The sequence below is a fragment of the Rutidosis leptorrhynchoides genome, unplaced genomic scaffold (genome assembly GCF_046630445.1).
Source record: "Rutidosis leptorrhynchoides isolate AG116_Rl617_1_P2 unplaced genomic scaffold, CSIRO_AGI_Rlap_v1 contig183, whole genome shotgun sequence".
In the NCBI taxonomy this organism is placed as follows: Eukaryota; Viridiplantae; Streptophyta; class Magnoliopsida; order Asterales; family Asteraceae; genus Rutidosis; species Rutidosis leptorrhynchoides.
In genome coordinates, this window is record NW_027266433.1 from 51,836 (window position 1) to 66,584 (window position 14,749).

General features: G+C 36.6%; 1 protein-coding gene across 1 annotated transcript; it reads right to left on the minus strand.

The window, feature by feature from the left end:
- Positions 1-3,116: 3,116 nt before the first annotated feature.
- Positions 3,117-3,654, minus strand: LOC139881697 (disease resistance protein RPV1-like). Its single transcript, XM_071866133.1, has 2 exons — positions 3,382-3,654; positions 3,117-3,230 (listed from the first exon to the last, which is right to left on the minus strand). The coding sequence occupies exons 1-2, from the start codon at positions 3,652-3,654 to the stop codon at positions 3,117-3,119; spliced, it is 387 nt and encodes a 128-aa protein (XP_071722234.1).
- Positions 3,655-14,749: the final 11,095 nt, after the last annotated feature.

The following is a 14,749-nucleotide window of genomic DNA, read 5'->3' on the forward strand; positions in this document are numbered from 1 at the left end:
GAGAATAAGCAAATAACACTAAGAAGAACAAATGACACAAAAGCTCTTTTTTTATTGGTATTATCAGCTTTCATTACGCGACATTTGAAGTGAATCGGAGGGAGTACATTTTTTATGTTCTAGAAGAAAAAACTAACCATTCTTGCCATGACAGCTGGCATTTCCACAACTTGTACCTACTAGAGCTCCATTGGCCCTCTTTCTAACAGACTATGCAGTAAAATTACATTTAACAAGAAAACAAAATGGCAAAAAGTAAAAGAGATATTTTCCTATTCTACTGAGCTGTAAAAGAGAAGAAACATCTTCATGATCCTCGGTCTTCAATCCTTAGCAGAGTTACTTTACTAACGGTAACCTGTAGATTACTTTTTCTTTCCAGTGACTTTTAGAATTATCAAGTTTGTGTGGAGCATTTCGTCGAACACTTGCTTGCGAACCAAAACTTGAGCTTCAAGCAATTCTTTCAGCAGCCAAATAGCTTTCTTCATCCTTCTTCATTTAGCTTCGTTAGGTTCGTTTGACAAGATGGGTGATTATACAGCAATTGTGAATTTCATGATTCGAACCAAAGGTTTGTTTGATCAATAAATGATCCTTTCCGTCAATTTCATGGTTTGAACCGATGGTTCGATTGATCACTATGTGATCTCCGTCAAATACTTGTTTCAAGCCTATGGCTCGATCGAACCACAAAGTGATTCTCATGATCTGAACCAATGGTTCGATCAATTCCAGATGAATTTCCGTCAATACTTTTGGTTTTGTAAACACCACGCCCCATTAGTTTCTCCTGGTTTACAACAAGGTCCTCCACTTCCTGGCTATGTTTATTTGCATCCCCATAAGTCTCCCAATTTGAATCCCTCAACTTAATTCTGTTTGCACCGTTGTCCCCAACTTCTTCTCAACTTAATATACCCTGATGATCCAAAGTCAGCTGATGAATGCATAGAGAAATTAGAACGGGTCGGTCTGTTATGATTACTACTCCCTCCGTCCACAAATAATTACACAATTTCCTTTCGTAGATGTCCATAATTAAATATCACATCTGTCATCATAGTCAAAAGTTTATTGCTCATAGATGAGTAACTCTTCGTTATAGTTTTGAAATATCGTGTTGCGTGCGCACCACTCTAGTTTTCTGGAAGGGCTTACTTGCACAGCACGAAAACGGTACACAGGTACAGAGTCATATATCATCAATGATTTTCTGATTGTCCAACACTGGCTCACAAGATAACTCAAAATATGATAAAATTCTAGGTACATCAAAGGAGCTAATTTGCTTTTATGTCACAAAAAGTCTTGATCGATGTTGTGGAAACACTCGACCTGATAGACCCATCTCGGTCTACGCTCAATGAACCCAGCACCTCCTCAGGCCCATCTAAGACCGTCAAAGAAGTTAACAGTGACCTTTACGATCTCAACTGGCACGACGAATGTATGGGTGTCTCCTCCGTCCAGTCCAACTCCTCCTCGGCCGAAAAGGAAACCGGTTTCTCCATTGTGTCTAAGATCCGAAAAGGAAGCAATGAGTTGAAAAATAGGAAGAAGAAACGAGAAATCAACTGGGTTAAACAGACTGAGCCCATAAATTGGGCGTTCGTGCCGAAAAGGAAGCGAACAGGGATGTTGACTCGAATCCTGCCAAAGTTTTGTGAGTTGTTGCAGGTTATGGTCTACTAGAAATAGATAGATACAGCATTCTACTACTATATTAGATAAATTGGGCGTTTGTTTTGGTTTCAGCTTTGGTGTGAAGGATTTAGGATTATATCTTTGAATGAATCAGTTGGAATTATGGCCTGCTTTCAAACTAACTGCTCTGATATACAAAATGGCAAGGTTTTGGTTTTGCACATATAAGGGTATTTTTTGTAATCATATGCATAATCAGTAGCTAAAACGACGAATCCAAACGTACGACTAGATAATATATAATTATTCCTCTCTTAATCATGTTTCATCTGAACGTAAAAAGTCCTTTATGTATCCATATAAGCTATACACTGCATTGGATTTGGAATATGGCATTTAGCTATTTAACAATATAAGATGTTGGTATAAATTATAATTACCTAAACTATATCAAACAGCACAACTGGGTGCTTTTATTAACTAAACTCACATTCAAACCCTTTATTTAATTGATTCGTCTTTTTCCAACTGTTTAGAAAATGTCCACTGGTCTAACATAACCATCCAAGCTTGACGGTGAGTTGGCGCTGATGAGATGAAGATCGATTAAGATGAACAATCGTATAGTACAAGGACTATTCTTCTTATTATCTTTAAGATCTCAAAAGCGATACGACGCCACTTGGTAAATTGGCAATCTCAATTCGCAAGTTTTTATCGTAGTCATGAGCGGGAAATTGTTTTATATAAACACTGTCTTATATTTAGATTTGTTATTCTCTAATTGCATTCATAACACTGTCATGGTATTTGACTTTGAACTAAATCGATAAAAACTAGCAGTGTTATGAATGCAATTAGAGAATACCAAGAATTCGTGGCAATAAGAACAAAACCCAGAAATTAGACCACAAATAGTACAGAATAGATTGATTATCTTGTCATATATGGCAAAATTGCCACCATTGAACTTGCTCATTTTACAAATTGTAAAGAAGTAAATTTACAGATTGTAAATATATACCATTAGACGCCACATGAAAGCAACGTAAAATATCAACGTTACATGAAACCAATGACCCAGCTGCGTTCTATTACAGATTGTAAAGCACTAAATTTTCACCCTGAAAATTGAAAGGCTCGAAACTCTGTGCGTGATAGAAAATACATTACCTTTAAAAAAAACTTTTCCATTTGGTGAGCAATCATTCATCATCAAAGAAGTATTGATCCTAGTCATTTTCCTGTGCTCATCACTCTTACTAAACCTGAGTTGTATGATATGGGGTCGATTGAGTTATGTCCGAATCCTTTGAGGCATTTTATCGAACACCTTTAATGCAATGAATCAAACGGACCTTTAGCTATTATTCCAAGTCAAACAAGAATGAAAAGTTAAATTGTTACCCATCTTACAAGAACAATAATTAACTCCAAGTTAATTGTATTTCACCAATTCTGCAGAATTACTAATCACGAACAGTAATTGTAATGGAAGATGGTAGCTCTGTTATAGCAGTGTTACCTGCATCAATCCTTAGCAAGCTTTTCAAACTCTCCAAATCCTCTGGAAAATTATCAAGCTTAGAGCAATCAGATACATCGCATTATTTGCACAAATGAAAAGTCCAACTTTCTAAGCTTCTTTAGAAGCCACACCGAAGGATGGATACAGTCTCCAGCCAAGTACTACAATCGTTCCATGTCATCCACATCGTCAATCACAACAAGTACTTTCCGACTACGTAATCTGCCTCCGATCATGTTGACTCTGCTATGCTGATCGTATATACGAAGTGATTGTTCCTTGAGCACCTCTGAAAGAAGCTGCTCTTGTACTGAAACTAGTTCTCCTTTCTTTGCTTTTTCACGGACATTGGCAAGGAAGCTATTGTCTTCAAACTGATTTTCCATAACCTCAGAAGCAAGTCGGGCTAAAGTTGTCTTGCCGATTCCGCCCATTCCGTGTATCCCTATGAAGCGGACATCATTTGAATCTAAGCACATTTTCTCTTGGAGTCCCTTCCAATGGTCATGGATCCCAATCAGGCCATCAAAACGTGTTGAACATGTGTGTCTTATTGTTATTTTCTTTTGTATTGATCCTAGTCATTTTCAACCAAATCTTTTCAAATCCTCCAAATACTCTGGCAAACTTTCAAGCTTAGAACAACTAGATACATCGAGAAAGTCAAGTGATTCCCACCCACCTTCTAAATCCTCTGGAAAACTTTCAAGCTCAATACAATGACATACACTGAGTAACTCAAGTGATTTCAAACCACTTATGCCTCTTGGAAGAGCTTTAAGGTTTTTGCAGCATGCCAAGTTCAACCAATATAGTCTTTGTAGGTTTACAATGGTGGATGGTAGTTCTGATATCGCAATGTAACTTGCATCAAGCTCTTGCATGCTTTTCAAGCTCCCCAAATCCTCTGGCAGATTATCAAGCTTAGCGCAACCACGCACACTGAGTTCCTGAAGAGATTTCAAACCACTTATGCTACTTGGAAGACTTCTAAGACTGCAGTGGTTAAAGACCAACTTTGTAAGATTATTCAATAGCCACATCGAAGGATGGATACTCGACAACCGTTTACAGCGTGAAAAATGCAAGATTTGGAGATTTAGGAGCATGGGTTAGGCATGGAGTCTCAGTGAGATGTTTGCACTCCAAAATCTTAATTGATTTTAACTCTGGCAGATGCTGTTGGAAACAATAAAGAAAATGCAATTAGTCACTTTTACCACCAGTACTGTTGTACAATATGCATCTAAGTAGGTAGGCTTAATAATATTTTAATTAAAAAGAAAATATAAGTCTTACTTTGGTTCCCTCCCAGAGCTTTTCAATGGAGCTGAGTGTTATTTTAAGTCGAACAAGTTTATATGGTTCAAAGCTTGATGGTAAGACGAAGGACTTTAAAGAAGAATAACTACCCCCAAGAATACCCCATTCAAGTGACTGTAAACTTCTAGGAAGGTAAGTGAGACCATGAGAAGTCACATCACACGCGTTTAGACGGAGCAGTCTTAATCCTTTCATATTCATGAAAACGTCAGGTTCGACATGAATAGAGTTTTGTCCCTATAACCAGAAATAGATTTACAAGAAAAGAATATAAAAAGACCAAAATTTCAGCTTATTATAACTCATACGAAGTAATTAAGTACCTCGCGCATTATGCCTTCAATGGCTTCGGTACCCTGAAAAAGATCAACAAAGATTTTCAAGTTCATGGGAAGTAGTTGGTTGAAGGGAATATATATATAGTGTGTTGCTTCATAATATATACATGTAATGTGAGACCACTTACAGTATTTTCAGTTAAGACATGACGGATATCATCTTCTTTCCATAACCTGCTACGTCTTCCTAGCTCATTAGGAGATTCTCGCTCGACAATTTTTCTCCCCATGTCTTGCAATCTGTCGTGCATCCGCAATCTTTTGTCATGATCAACATTCAAAAGTGACCTCTCAATAAGAACACGTATACCAATTTCTGGGTCAAAGTTAAAACTTTTCGATTGTTGAAGAAAAAAATGAAATGACAAATCATTAATATATATGATGAGAATTAAATTCCAATGAACATTTTACGGTCCAGAGATTTTATTCTCCTTTTATTAATTAATGTTTCCCTTAATAGTATAACTTAGTTTTTGGTAATTAATTAATTAAATCATCATATGAATAAATAAACTTCATGTCCACTACATGGACATTGTCAGATATTAGGGCCGGCGCCAATTCAATATATGATCGATCGATCGTAATCTGCACAGATATTCTATTATTCGGTGTGGAGTCTTCAAGATATGGACTTTATTAGTAATAGTAAACTTGTAATTTTAAGTCCTATCATATAATTAAAGAATATGTTAAATATAATTTTTCATAAAGTTTATGTTAAACATATCTTTTCAAAAAAAAGTTTCATTAATTAAACGAATATTTATCTAAATTAATAATTAATTTTACATTCTAAATGTGTTTTGATCTTTAAACCAATTCTAAGCTAATCCAGCCATTGTGAAGGCCAATAGGAACTGTCCTAATTTGTTTATTGGAGCCACTTGTTAAGCTTCAATCCGTTCTGTGTTAGAAATTTTGTTCTTGTCATCAGGAGATAGCTCGTATAAAAAAATTGGCCAGGTCTCTGCTCATTCAAAGATTATCTTCTTTTTCCTATTCCTGTTTTTGCTTGCGTTTTCCATAATCTAATGTAAATTAATCATATATTCTATAAAATTTCGCGGCGCGGCCGGAGAAAAAGAATAGGAGGATCTTAGGAAAAAAAAATCTAACATTAATAGGCTGTATATGGTCCACCAAAAAGTAGTCAATGAGGTAACGGTAATGAAGGATTTACTTGATGAATCTGAACAAGAATGGAATGAAACAGTGTGGTGGAAATGGTCCTAGGATATATTCAGGAGTTGCTATTAAAGAAATGGCTTTTTCTGTTGAAAAGGATGAAACTGGACATCGAGGAGAGTTAAAGGACCTCGGTATACCTGGAGGAAAGCTTAAGGTCTCAGAAGGAACTAATGCAGATCCGTTTGAAGCTGCTTCCAGTTTGCGTCCGTACAGAAAGCCGGCGATGCAATTAACTTTACTACAGCCGGAATCGGAATCAGCGGACCGTTGGAGAGTGTCGAATCTACTCAAGATGAAGTCTTCTACAACGATATATCGTCCAATTGAACTACATTTTCCTTGAGAAGAAACGCCCAATTCACCTAGGGTTTCGTCTACAGTACCATTTGGTATATCTCAAATTAGGTATTTTCTATCTTTTGGTGTTTTTAATGGATTCGAGTCGATTGATTAAGTCAATTTTACTATTATGTTGTAATGAATAAAATGATTGCTGTTTTCTCTGGAAATGATGAAGATGAACTGTAATTTGGGGTTTTTTTCGATTCTTTCAATTAAGGAAGTTCACATTGTGTCTTAAAAAGGTGTTTTGAAGGTCTATTGATGATTTGAGGCTGAAAGGATGGGAATGATTCATTGCAGAAGCTTAATTTCAGTTAAATGAAACAAGTCATATAGCTAGTTTTAATTCCTGTCAAAGAAAAGTGTTTCTCGACATCCATTCAAAGCACTTATCGTGATGGGATCAAATAAGCTTTGGCACTGCTCAACAAAATACGACCTCAAGTCTTTTATATTCGGTGAGCAAGCTTTGAAAAAAGTTGCATACATTCTGGAGAGATGCAAATTTCTGCTCTTTTAACTTCAGCAGGAATTAATATAGGCATCTGTGTGTTGTTTTCACTATTATCCATCCTAAGCAAGTAACCGAGTAATGCGAGTGTGTACTTTGGTCGCCGCCTCGCTTCAGGACGGAGTAGATCCCATGACCCTTTCTGCATTGACAGATTTGAACCGTCTCCAAGCTGGATTGTTAAGGCTTGGAATTCACACGAAGAAGAAATACTTGCCATAGGTGGTATGGATGCTGTGGTTTTTCTCAGAATTGTAGTTTTCAGGTGATCTCTCAGTTCAAAATTTCTTTTATAAACTTCTTTTTCCTGCCATTTGGTTTTTGAAGTCTTATCTGTTTTTTCACATACTGTAGCAATTGATCTCATCACCCCTAACAACGGGCTGCTACATCTGACAACGAGTAAGCTGCTATTTTGGTTTCTTTACAATCAAGTAAGTGATTTCACAAGGATGTAATCAGTTTTTTATGTTAGCTCTATATTATGGCTGTGAGCCATTGACAATTATTTACTTTGCGGAACATTGATTACTGGATGGAGTTGTATTTTAACGGTAGTTCTTTCGTGGAATCCGTTCTCTACACCAGGTACGGTGCCTCATAACATTTTGAATATAATTGAATATATACTAGTTTACTGTGAGTATATTAAAATGATTCTATCTCTGGCGAAATGATTCCTTCATAAACAAAATCTTACACCTAATTCGAACTTGTTTAGGCAAGAAGACGAAGCACTAGTTAAGCTATTTGTTGTCATAAGCAATCAACCTGGATCTTTTAATCAATTCCTAGCTAGACTAACCATTGAAAAAGGAAGTTTTATGAGTTGAATGAAAATTTGTTTTGATCTTTTAACCAATTCTTAGCTAAACCAATCATTGTAAAGGCCATAATCCGTTCTGTGTTAGTAATCAGGACATAGCTCGTATCAAAGGCTCTCTGGGCAGCAGATTGATTCCGAATGAGAGAATTGGCTGTTCTTTTTTCCTTTTACTGTTCTTGGCTTCATGCTAATAAATTTGCATTTTCCGGCATTTAACATCTCTGTTTTGTACATTACTCATACATTCTATGAACTGAATTTGGCAGAATGGCCAGATATTAACATCTCTGTTTTGTACATTACTCATATATAATTAGTTCACCCATTTTTCATTATTTTATGAATTAGTCAATGAGGTAACACCATTATGTAATGAAAATCAAGACGTACACCATTAACCGACAAGAAGGTGATTATTAACAAGGATAATGACACAAAGAGGATTTACTGTGTGCCGTGTAAAGGAAGCAAACTCTGGGTGAATCTTTCCCAAACAGTTTTGCCCATCCAGCATTGCAATCGTTTTGTTGCCAATCACCGCTCCATAATAATTTTTGACATATATTCCATCAGGGTTTGTCAAAATCATCAAATTATATATTCTATCAGGGTTTGGGGGCTTTGAAAAGCTTCCCACGACAGATTTGCATTCCTTAATTCAGTTCAAATGAATCGATTGAGAGGATTATTATTTTCATGAAAAATCACAAGGATCGTTTAGAGCCTGCCTTGTCACTTGGCTCTTGGTTTTCTGAATTCGGGAGTGAGGAAAGTACATGACATGATTAATTTAGATAATCAAATGTTGAAAACACCATGCTTAACGTATTTTAAACCGAGTTGTAAGCTTGTTTAAAAGGTAACGAGTAGTAGGCTTGTTAAAAGGGTTCCGAGTTGTAGTCTTGTTCAGAGCTTTACGAGAGAATCCGACTTGTAAGCTTGTTAGAAGCTTAACGACTTGTAGGCTTGTTAAGATAATCCACGTTGTAAGCTTGTTAGAAGCTTACGGACTTGATCTTAGATAGGTCTATGATGTTATTTCACAATACAACTCGGAATGATTTGAAATAAGCCTATATTTCGTAATGAGTTAAACAAGGCTACACTTCGGAATAAGGCTACAACTCGAAATGTGTTAAACAAGCTTAGAAGTAGGATTTTTTAAAATAAGCCCACAACTCGAAATGTGTTAAACAAGCTTACAATTCGGATTGTGTTAAAATAAGCCTAGAACTCGGATTCTTGCAGTAGAAGTTCCGATATAAGCCTGTGGAGTTCTCAGATTGTTCAACAAATGCTTCTGTGCTCTGTTTGCTTATTATTCATAATTTCTGGGGTTTTGCTTATGTATTTATTTGTTCCGTAGTTGAATGTTTGAAACCTTTCTGCATTTCTAATTCTAATTCTTTCATTTACAGTCTAGGTTTTTCCTTTGCGACCATTCGAAGCACTTATTGTGATGGGATCAAATAAGCTTCGGCACGTCTTTATATTAGGTGAGCAAGCTTAATTTGAAAAAGGTTGCATACATTCTGGAGAGATGCAAATTTCTGCTCTTTTAACTTGAGCAGGTATTAATATAGGCATCTGTGTGGTGTTGTTTTCACTATACTCCATTCTAACTAAGGAAGCAACCGAGTAATGCCAGTGTTTTCTGCAAATTGGAGAAAGAAGAAGTTACAGTTGCACTTTCTACCATTTACCATTCACTTTCACGTCAAAGAAAGATATCAACTTGATATTGAAGATTGGAGAGCAAGAAAACCGGGCTGTTTTTGTTTTTGGCAAACCAGAGTGGTTTTCAAGGAAAGAAGCTGTTTCCTTTTTCTGCTTTATCTGCATTTTCTGAAATTTCATTTTTCTGAAATTTTATCAGAACAAGTTTGAAGTGGGAAGTCAGTCAGTTGTCAAAATGACTTGGAGGTCACCTGTTCGACAAAATGCTAGTCGATCCTCGAACCACAATTATCGTGAAAATGGACCGTTTCACGCTTGAAAATGGAAATTGCTTTATAAACACCATCTTATATTTAGATTTGTTATTCTCTAATTGCATTCCTAACACTACCATGGTATTTGACTTTGAACCAAATCGGTATTTGATTTTGAACCAAATCGATCAAATCTAGCAGCTTACATAGCGAAAGAATAAGAACAAAACCCAGAAATTAGACCACAAATAGTACAGAATAGATTGATTATTTTGTCATATTTGGCAAAATCGCCACCATTGAACTTGCTCATTTTACAAATTTGTAAAGAACTAAATTTCACCCTTGACATTACAGATTGTAAATATATATATATATATCATGAGACGCCACATGAAAGGAGCACCTTTTCTTTTCTTGATATGACTGTCTATAACTTCAAGTTCAAGTTTCAACATATACATAGTGATTAGGATTGTAAAGCACTAAATTTTCACCCTGAGAATTAAAAGGGTCGAAACTTTTCCATTTGGTGAGCAATCATCATCAAAGAAGTAATGGTCCTAGTCATTTTCCTGTGCTGATCACTCTTATTAAACCTGAGTTGCACGATATGTGAGTCCATTGAGTTATGTCCGAATCCTTTGAGGCATTTTATCGAACACCTTTAAGGCATTGGCAATGTTGTCCGAATTTTGAGCAGTATGAACAGAGAAAAATATCCAGCAGGAACTCGGATAATTGGATTAATACAAAATGAATACTTACGGAAGGGATTAATTAAGAAGTACTTATGGAAGAGATTGATTTGTTAATACAAAACTTTTCAATATAGTAAGCTAAGATAATATACTGAATGTTCAAATTTAACAATTAAAGTATATATATTTATGTATACTAAATTTATTTTAAGATACAACATTTATTCATGTGTTAGGTATTCATTATACTTTAATAATTTTGTTTGCTATCTTTCTTTCTTGGAATAAACTTAAGTATACCTCCATAGGTACGCTGCGTACGCTTCTCTGCTTTAAACAGTTGTACATTTGACCGACAGTACAACTGTTTAAAGCAGAAAAGCGTACGTTGCGTACCTATGGAAGTGTACGTAAGCCCAGTCCTTCTTTCTTTACTCCTAGCTCCAAGTCTTTCTATATTGTTTATGATTAATGGTGTCTTCTTTATACTCCCTCCGTCCATAATTAGCTGTCGCATTCCTATTTCAGAAGGAGTACTATTTATTAGAGAACATGGAGATCAAGATCTATCTCCGGAACTAAATTTCAAGATTATTTTTTAGATTACTTAATTTTCATTAGTTGTTACTACTTCTTGTAGAACTGAATTTCCTCGACTTTATCTATTCACACAGAGTGTTAGAAGTTGAAACTTCAATCTATTCAACTTGACCCAAATTGTCTTAAATTATACATCACGAGAATCGCCTTAATTATCCCGCATAGAATCAGGATTGAATTGCTTCGAATTGAATTGAATTTCTACGTGCATAAAGAGATCTTGAAAATTTATCCTGGGTTGGATTAAGTTATACCGTCAAGAGGCGTATCCAAGACAATGGTATTCGCAATTGGTTTGTGAATCCCCACTCCTAGGTAGGAGTAGAAAATTTAAAATTATTAAGCTTGATAAGAGCTTCAAGAAAACATAAACTGTGGAGTACTGTACCAACTCTACCACTCTGCAAACTGAAAACAACAAACGATTAATGAATATTACTACAGCTAGCAAAAATTTCTAGGCATGTTTCTAGGTACGTATAAATATTAATTGAGTTGTTCCAATTGTAGGTTTTATTAACAAGTCGAAATTTGACACATGGCTTTTTATTGATTTTTCCAAATTACTGCTTTCACTAGTAGAAAAATGGCTTTGTGTGACAAGAACTAAATCTACATATTCGGTGACATGAATTGTGGTTATCACTTACTTAGTATTTGATTTTATCCATATGCTTCGGTGACAATATTTTTTCTTGTGATCAAAATGTACTTAATGATTGTCACTAATTATAGATTAGTGTGTTATGTTACTGCACTCATAATAATAAAAAAGAGAACAAATGGATGGCTAGGTAATCATTTAGTACAAAACCCTTGCCGCCTTTACCGATTATGATTCATACCACGCCGGCGTGGTGGCGCCCTTCCAATGGCGATTCCTCTCATTTTTTGCTTCCATGTCGCAGCAAAGTTATGAAAAGAATTCTTCTTCCATATCTTAACATCAGGTTTGTTCTGATTGACAAGGCAATGTTCGTAATTTGATAAGATTCCAAATTTGAGAAGCTCTGAATGAGTTATAGGTTTGACTGCTCGGACTAATAGTTCATTTTCTTACTTAATTTAGGAGCCAAACATTATGTCTCTTGATAAATGCTTTGTTACGTTAGGAGTGAAGTTAACTTCATATAGGTTTTCAAGCCTTAAAAGAAGGAAAATGAAAACATTTAGAAACTGATCGCTTAATGGTTACTTCATCTAGCACAATTTTATAGGAATGCTTTTCCAATTGAATTTCTGCAGACAATTTAAGAACAAGAGTTGTCAAAAGAAGAAGGAAGTGAAAGGGAAGCCTGGAAAGAAGAAGCTTGGCCAGAAAGCCTCTGTCTTTGGAGAAATCGCTGTAAAAACATTTTCGGAGGTCTTTTTGATGAATCTGAACAAGAACAGGGTAAAACAATGCGGTGGAAGTGCCTCTAGAATCGATTCAGGTGTGCCTGGTGAGAAAATGGTGTTGTCTGACTATAAGGATGAAACTGCACATCGAGAAGCGTTGAAGGACCTTTCTGTAGCTGAAGGAAAGCCTAAGAACTCAGGTGGAAGTCTCACAAAGCCAGTTTCAGAAATCCACGGTTGACTCCGGTGCAATTAAAAGGTATCCTATGGTGAAAAACCCTCTTTTAGCTAGGGTTCTATCTTTACTTTAAGTCGAAATTCCAGTTTTAGTCTTGATGAATAAGATTTGTTAAATCGATCATCCAGATAGTTTCGAGTAGTCTATATGAAGCTATTTGTTGAGTTAATTGAGTTGATGAACTGATACTCAAAATTGGGAATTTTGTATTGGAGTTATTTCTGTTGAAAATGTTGATGCTGTTTCGTCAAATATAAGTTGTCCGCAAGGTTGAATCGAAATTCTAAGCTACTATGAGAATGACATTTTCAGTTGAAGCTCTGTTTTAATATTTTTCATAATTTTTTAGCCAAGTTTGAAGAAGAAGTCAAATTGCAGCAAATTAATTCATCAGTTAAGTTGAGTTTAGAGTAGCAATGGAGTTCGTAAACAGCAAAAATTGGAGAAGACGATGATCTGCAGTGATTTGTCTCATTTTACTGTGTTACAGTTTCACCAGGACAAGGAATGAAACCGTCAGCTTCACCCAATTTACTTGTCTCATGGTATTAGAGAGAAGCATTATTAATAGGACCGAGAACGGTGCCAACTATCAATTCTTTATCCTTACTTATCCAATAAAATAAAACCCTAGTGTACGCCTTTTGTAGTGAAATTATTTCATATGGTAGCAATATGATCATATGATCATGTTCTGCGTGAGGAGAAAGAAAAACAAAGGGAATAATTATGGGCTACACAATTTAGGACAAGCATAAGCTCATCCAAAAGCTAATGTTGGTCCAAACTGTTTCTAGCAAAGTCCAAAACATCTGGTAAACAAAATCAGTGAAGAAATCTATTTACTTTTCAACTTCACCAAAATCTATTTACTTCTAGCTAGACTTGTCGGACTTGTAGGCAGAATTGATGCACACAGATGAAGCACGGAAGACTTGTCGGACTTGTAGGCAGAATTGATGCACACAGAAGACTTGTATATCGTGTGTATCAAATTTGTAGAGTCTTCAACCTTTTATATAGAAACCTACAACCTTGGAGAATAAGACTTCTTCATAGAATAGGAAAAACAATCCCTTTTAGCATAGGAATTGAATCCTAAGAGAATCCTTGACTTCCTCTCTTTTAGGAATTAATTTAGGAATCCTTTTCACAATAATCCATGTAGAATCAAATAAGACCGATTAATAACAAGAGATTCTCAATTACTAGCTTTCCAAAGAAGACTTGTACCGCAAGAAAGAATCAAATCTTCAGTATACTGGTTTTAACGAAAATAGCCAACTCACAAACAGGCGTGAAAAACAGGTGTGAATCTAGAACCTGTGTACACTCATGGCAGTTTGACTTAACATTGTTAAAAAGACTAGACCAGACCAGACATGCTTAGGGGGTGTTCAGTAGGGGTGAGTTTTTGAAAATTTTTTGAAAATTTTCGCGTTTTTCATTTCCCAAAGAAAACTTGTTCAGTAGTGAGTTTTCGTTTTCAAATTTTCAAGAAATTCTCAAAAAACTGAGTCAAATTTGAAATTTTCAAAGTACTCAAGGGACTGGAATGAAAGAAGTGGAAAACGTCAAAAGTCATAGTGTAATAATAACAAAAAAATTGAAACTTCCGATCGATCTCCAACCTCTCTTCGACCTCAGACGACGGGGAGTCCGACCACCACCACGAAGAAGATGGCTTGCTTTACTCGTGTGCGCGTCGTCTCGTCGAAGCTTGATCGGACTTGGCTTCGTCGTCATCACTGTTGTAAGCGAAGAAGACGAAGACGCCGTCGTCGTCGACGAAGTGCTGCACCGTTCGATTTGGTGGCAAGGCTCAGTCCTCTAGGCCGACGTCTTCGATTTGGTGGTGGATTCAATTTTGATTTGGCCGCCGTGAACAGTTGAACTGCCGCCATCCCTCTGCCACTCGCCATTGACAGGGCCAACACGGCGTTGACCGACCGATTTTGAGCCGATTCAAGTTGCGATGCCCAAGGAGAAGCAGCGCAGAGACGTTGAGGAGGCCGTCCGCTTCAAGAGCCGCCATCTCCACCGTGACTGAAACCTTCGAGATGAGTCTCCTCGCCGTTCTACATGCCACCACCACCTCGACGTCAAGCACGAAGAGCCAGGAAGCAAGGAGTCCGACGAGGAAGAGGAGCGATAGAGGGTTTGTCCGGCTTGGTTAAGGCGGATCGATCGGCTAACTTCGACCAAGGGCGGCGCTGGGAGAAGCCGTGGCGG

Excerpts from the sequence above, each read along its gene's own strand:
- LOC139881697 (XM_071866133.1), bottom strand. The coding sequence starts at position 3,654 with ATGTGCTTAGATTCAAATGATGTCCGCTTCATAGGGATACACGGAATG. Across the intron at positions 3,231-3,381 it reads GCAGATTACGTAGTCGGAAA|CTTGATAATTTTCCAGAGGA; the intron begins GTACTTGTTGTG and ends GATTGCTCTAAG.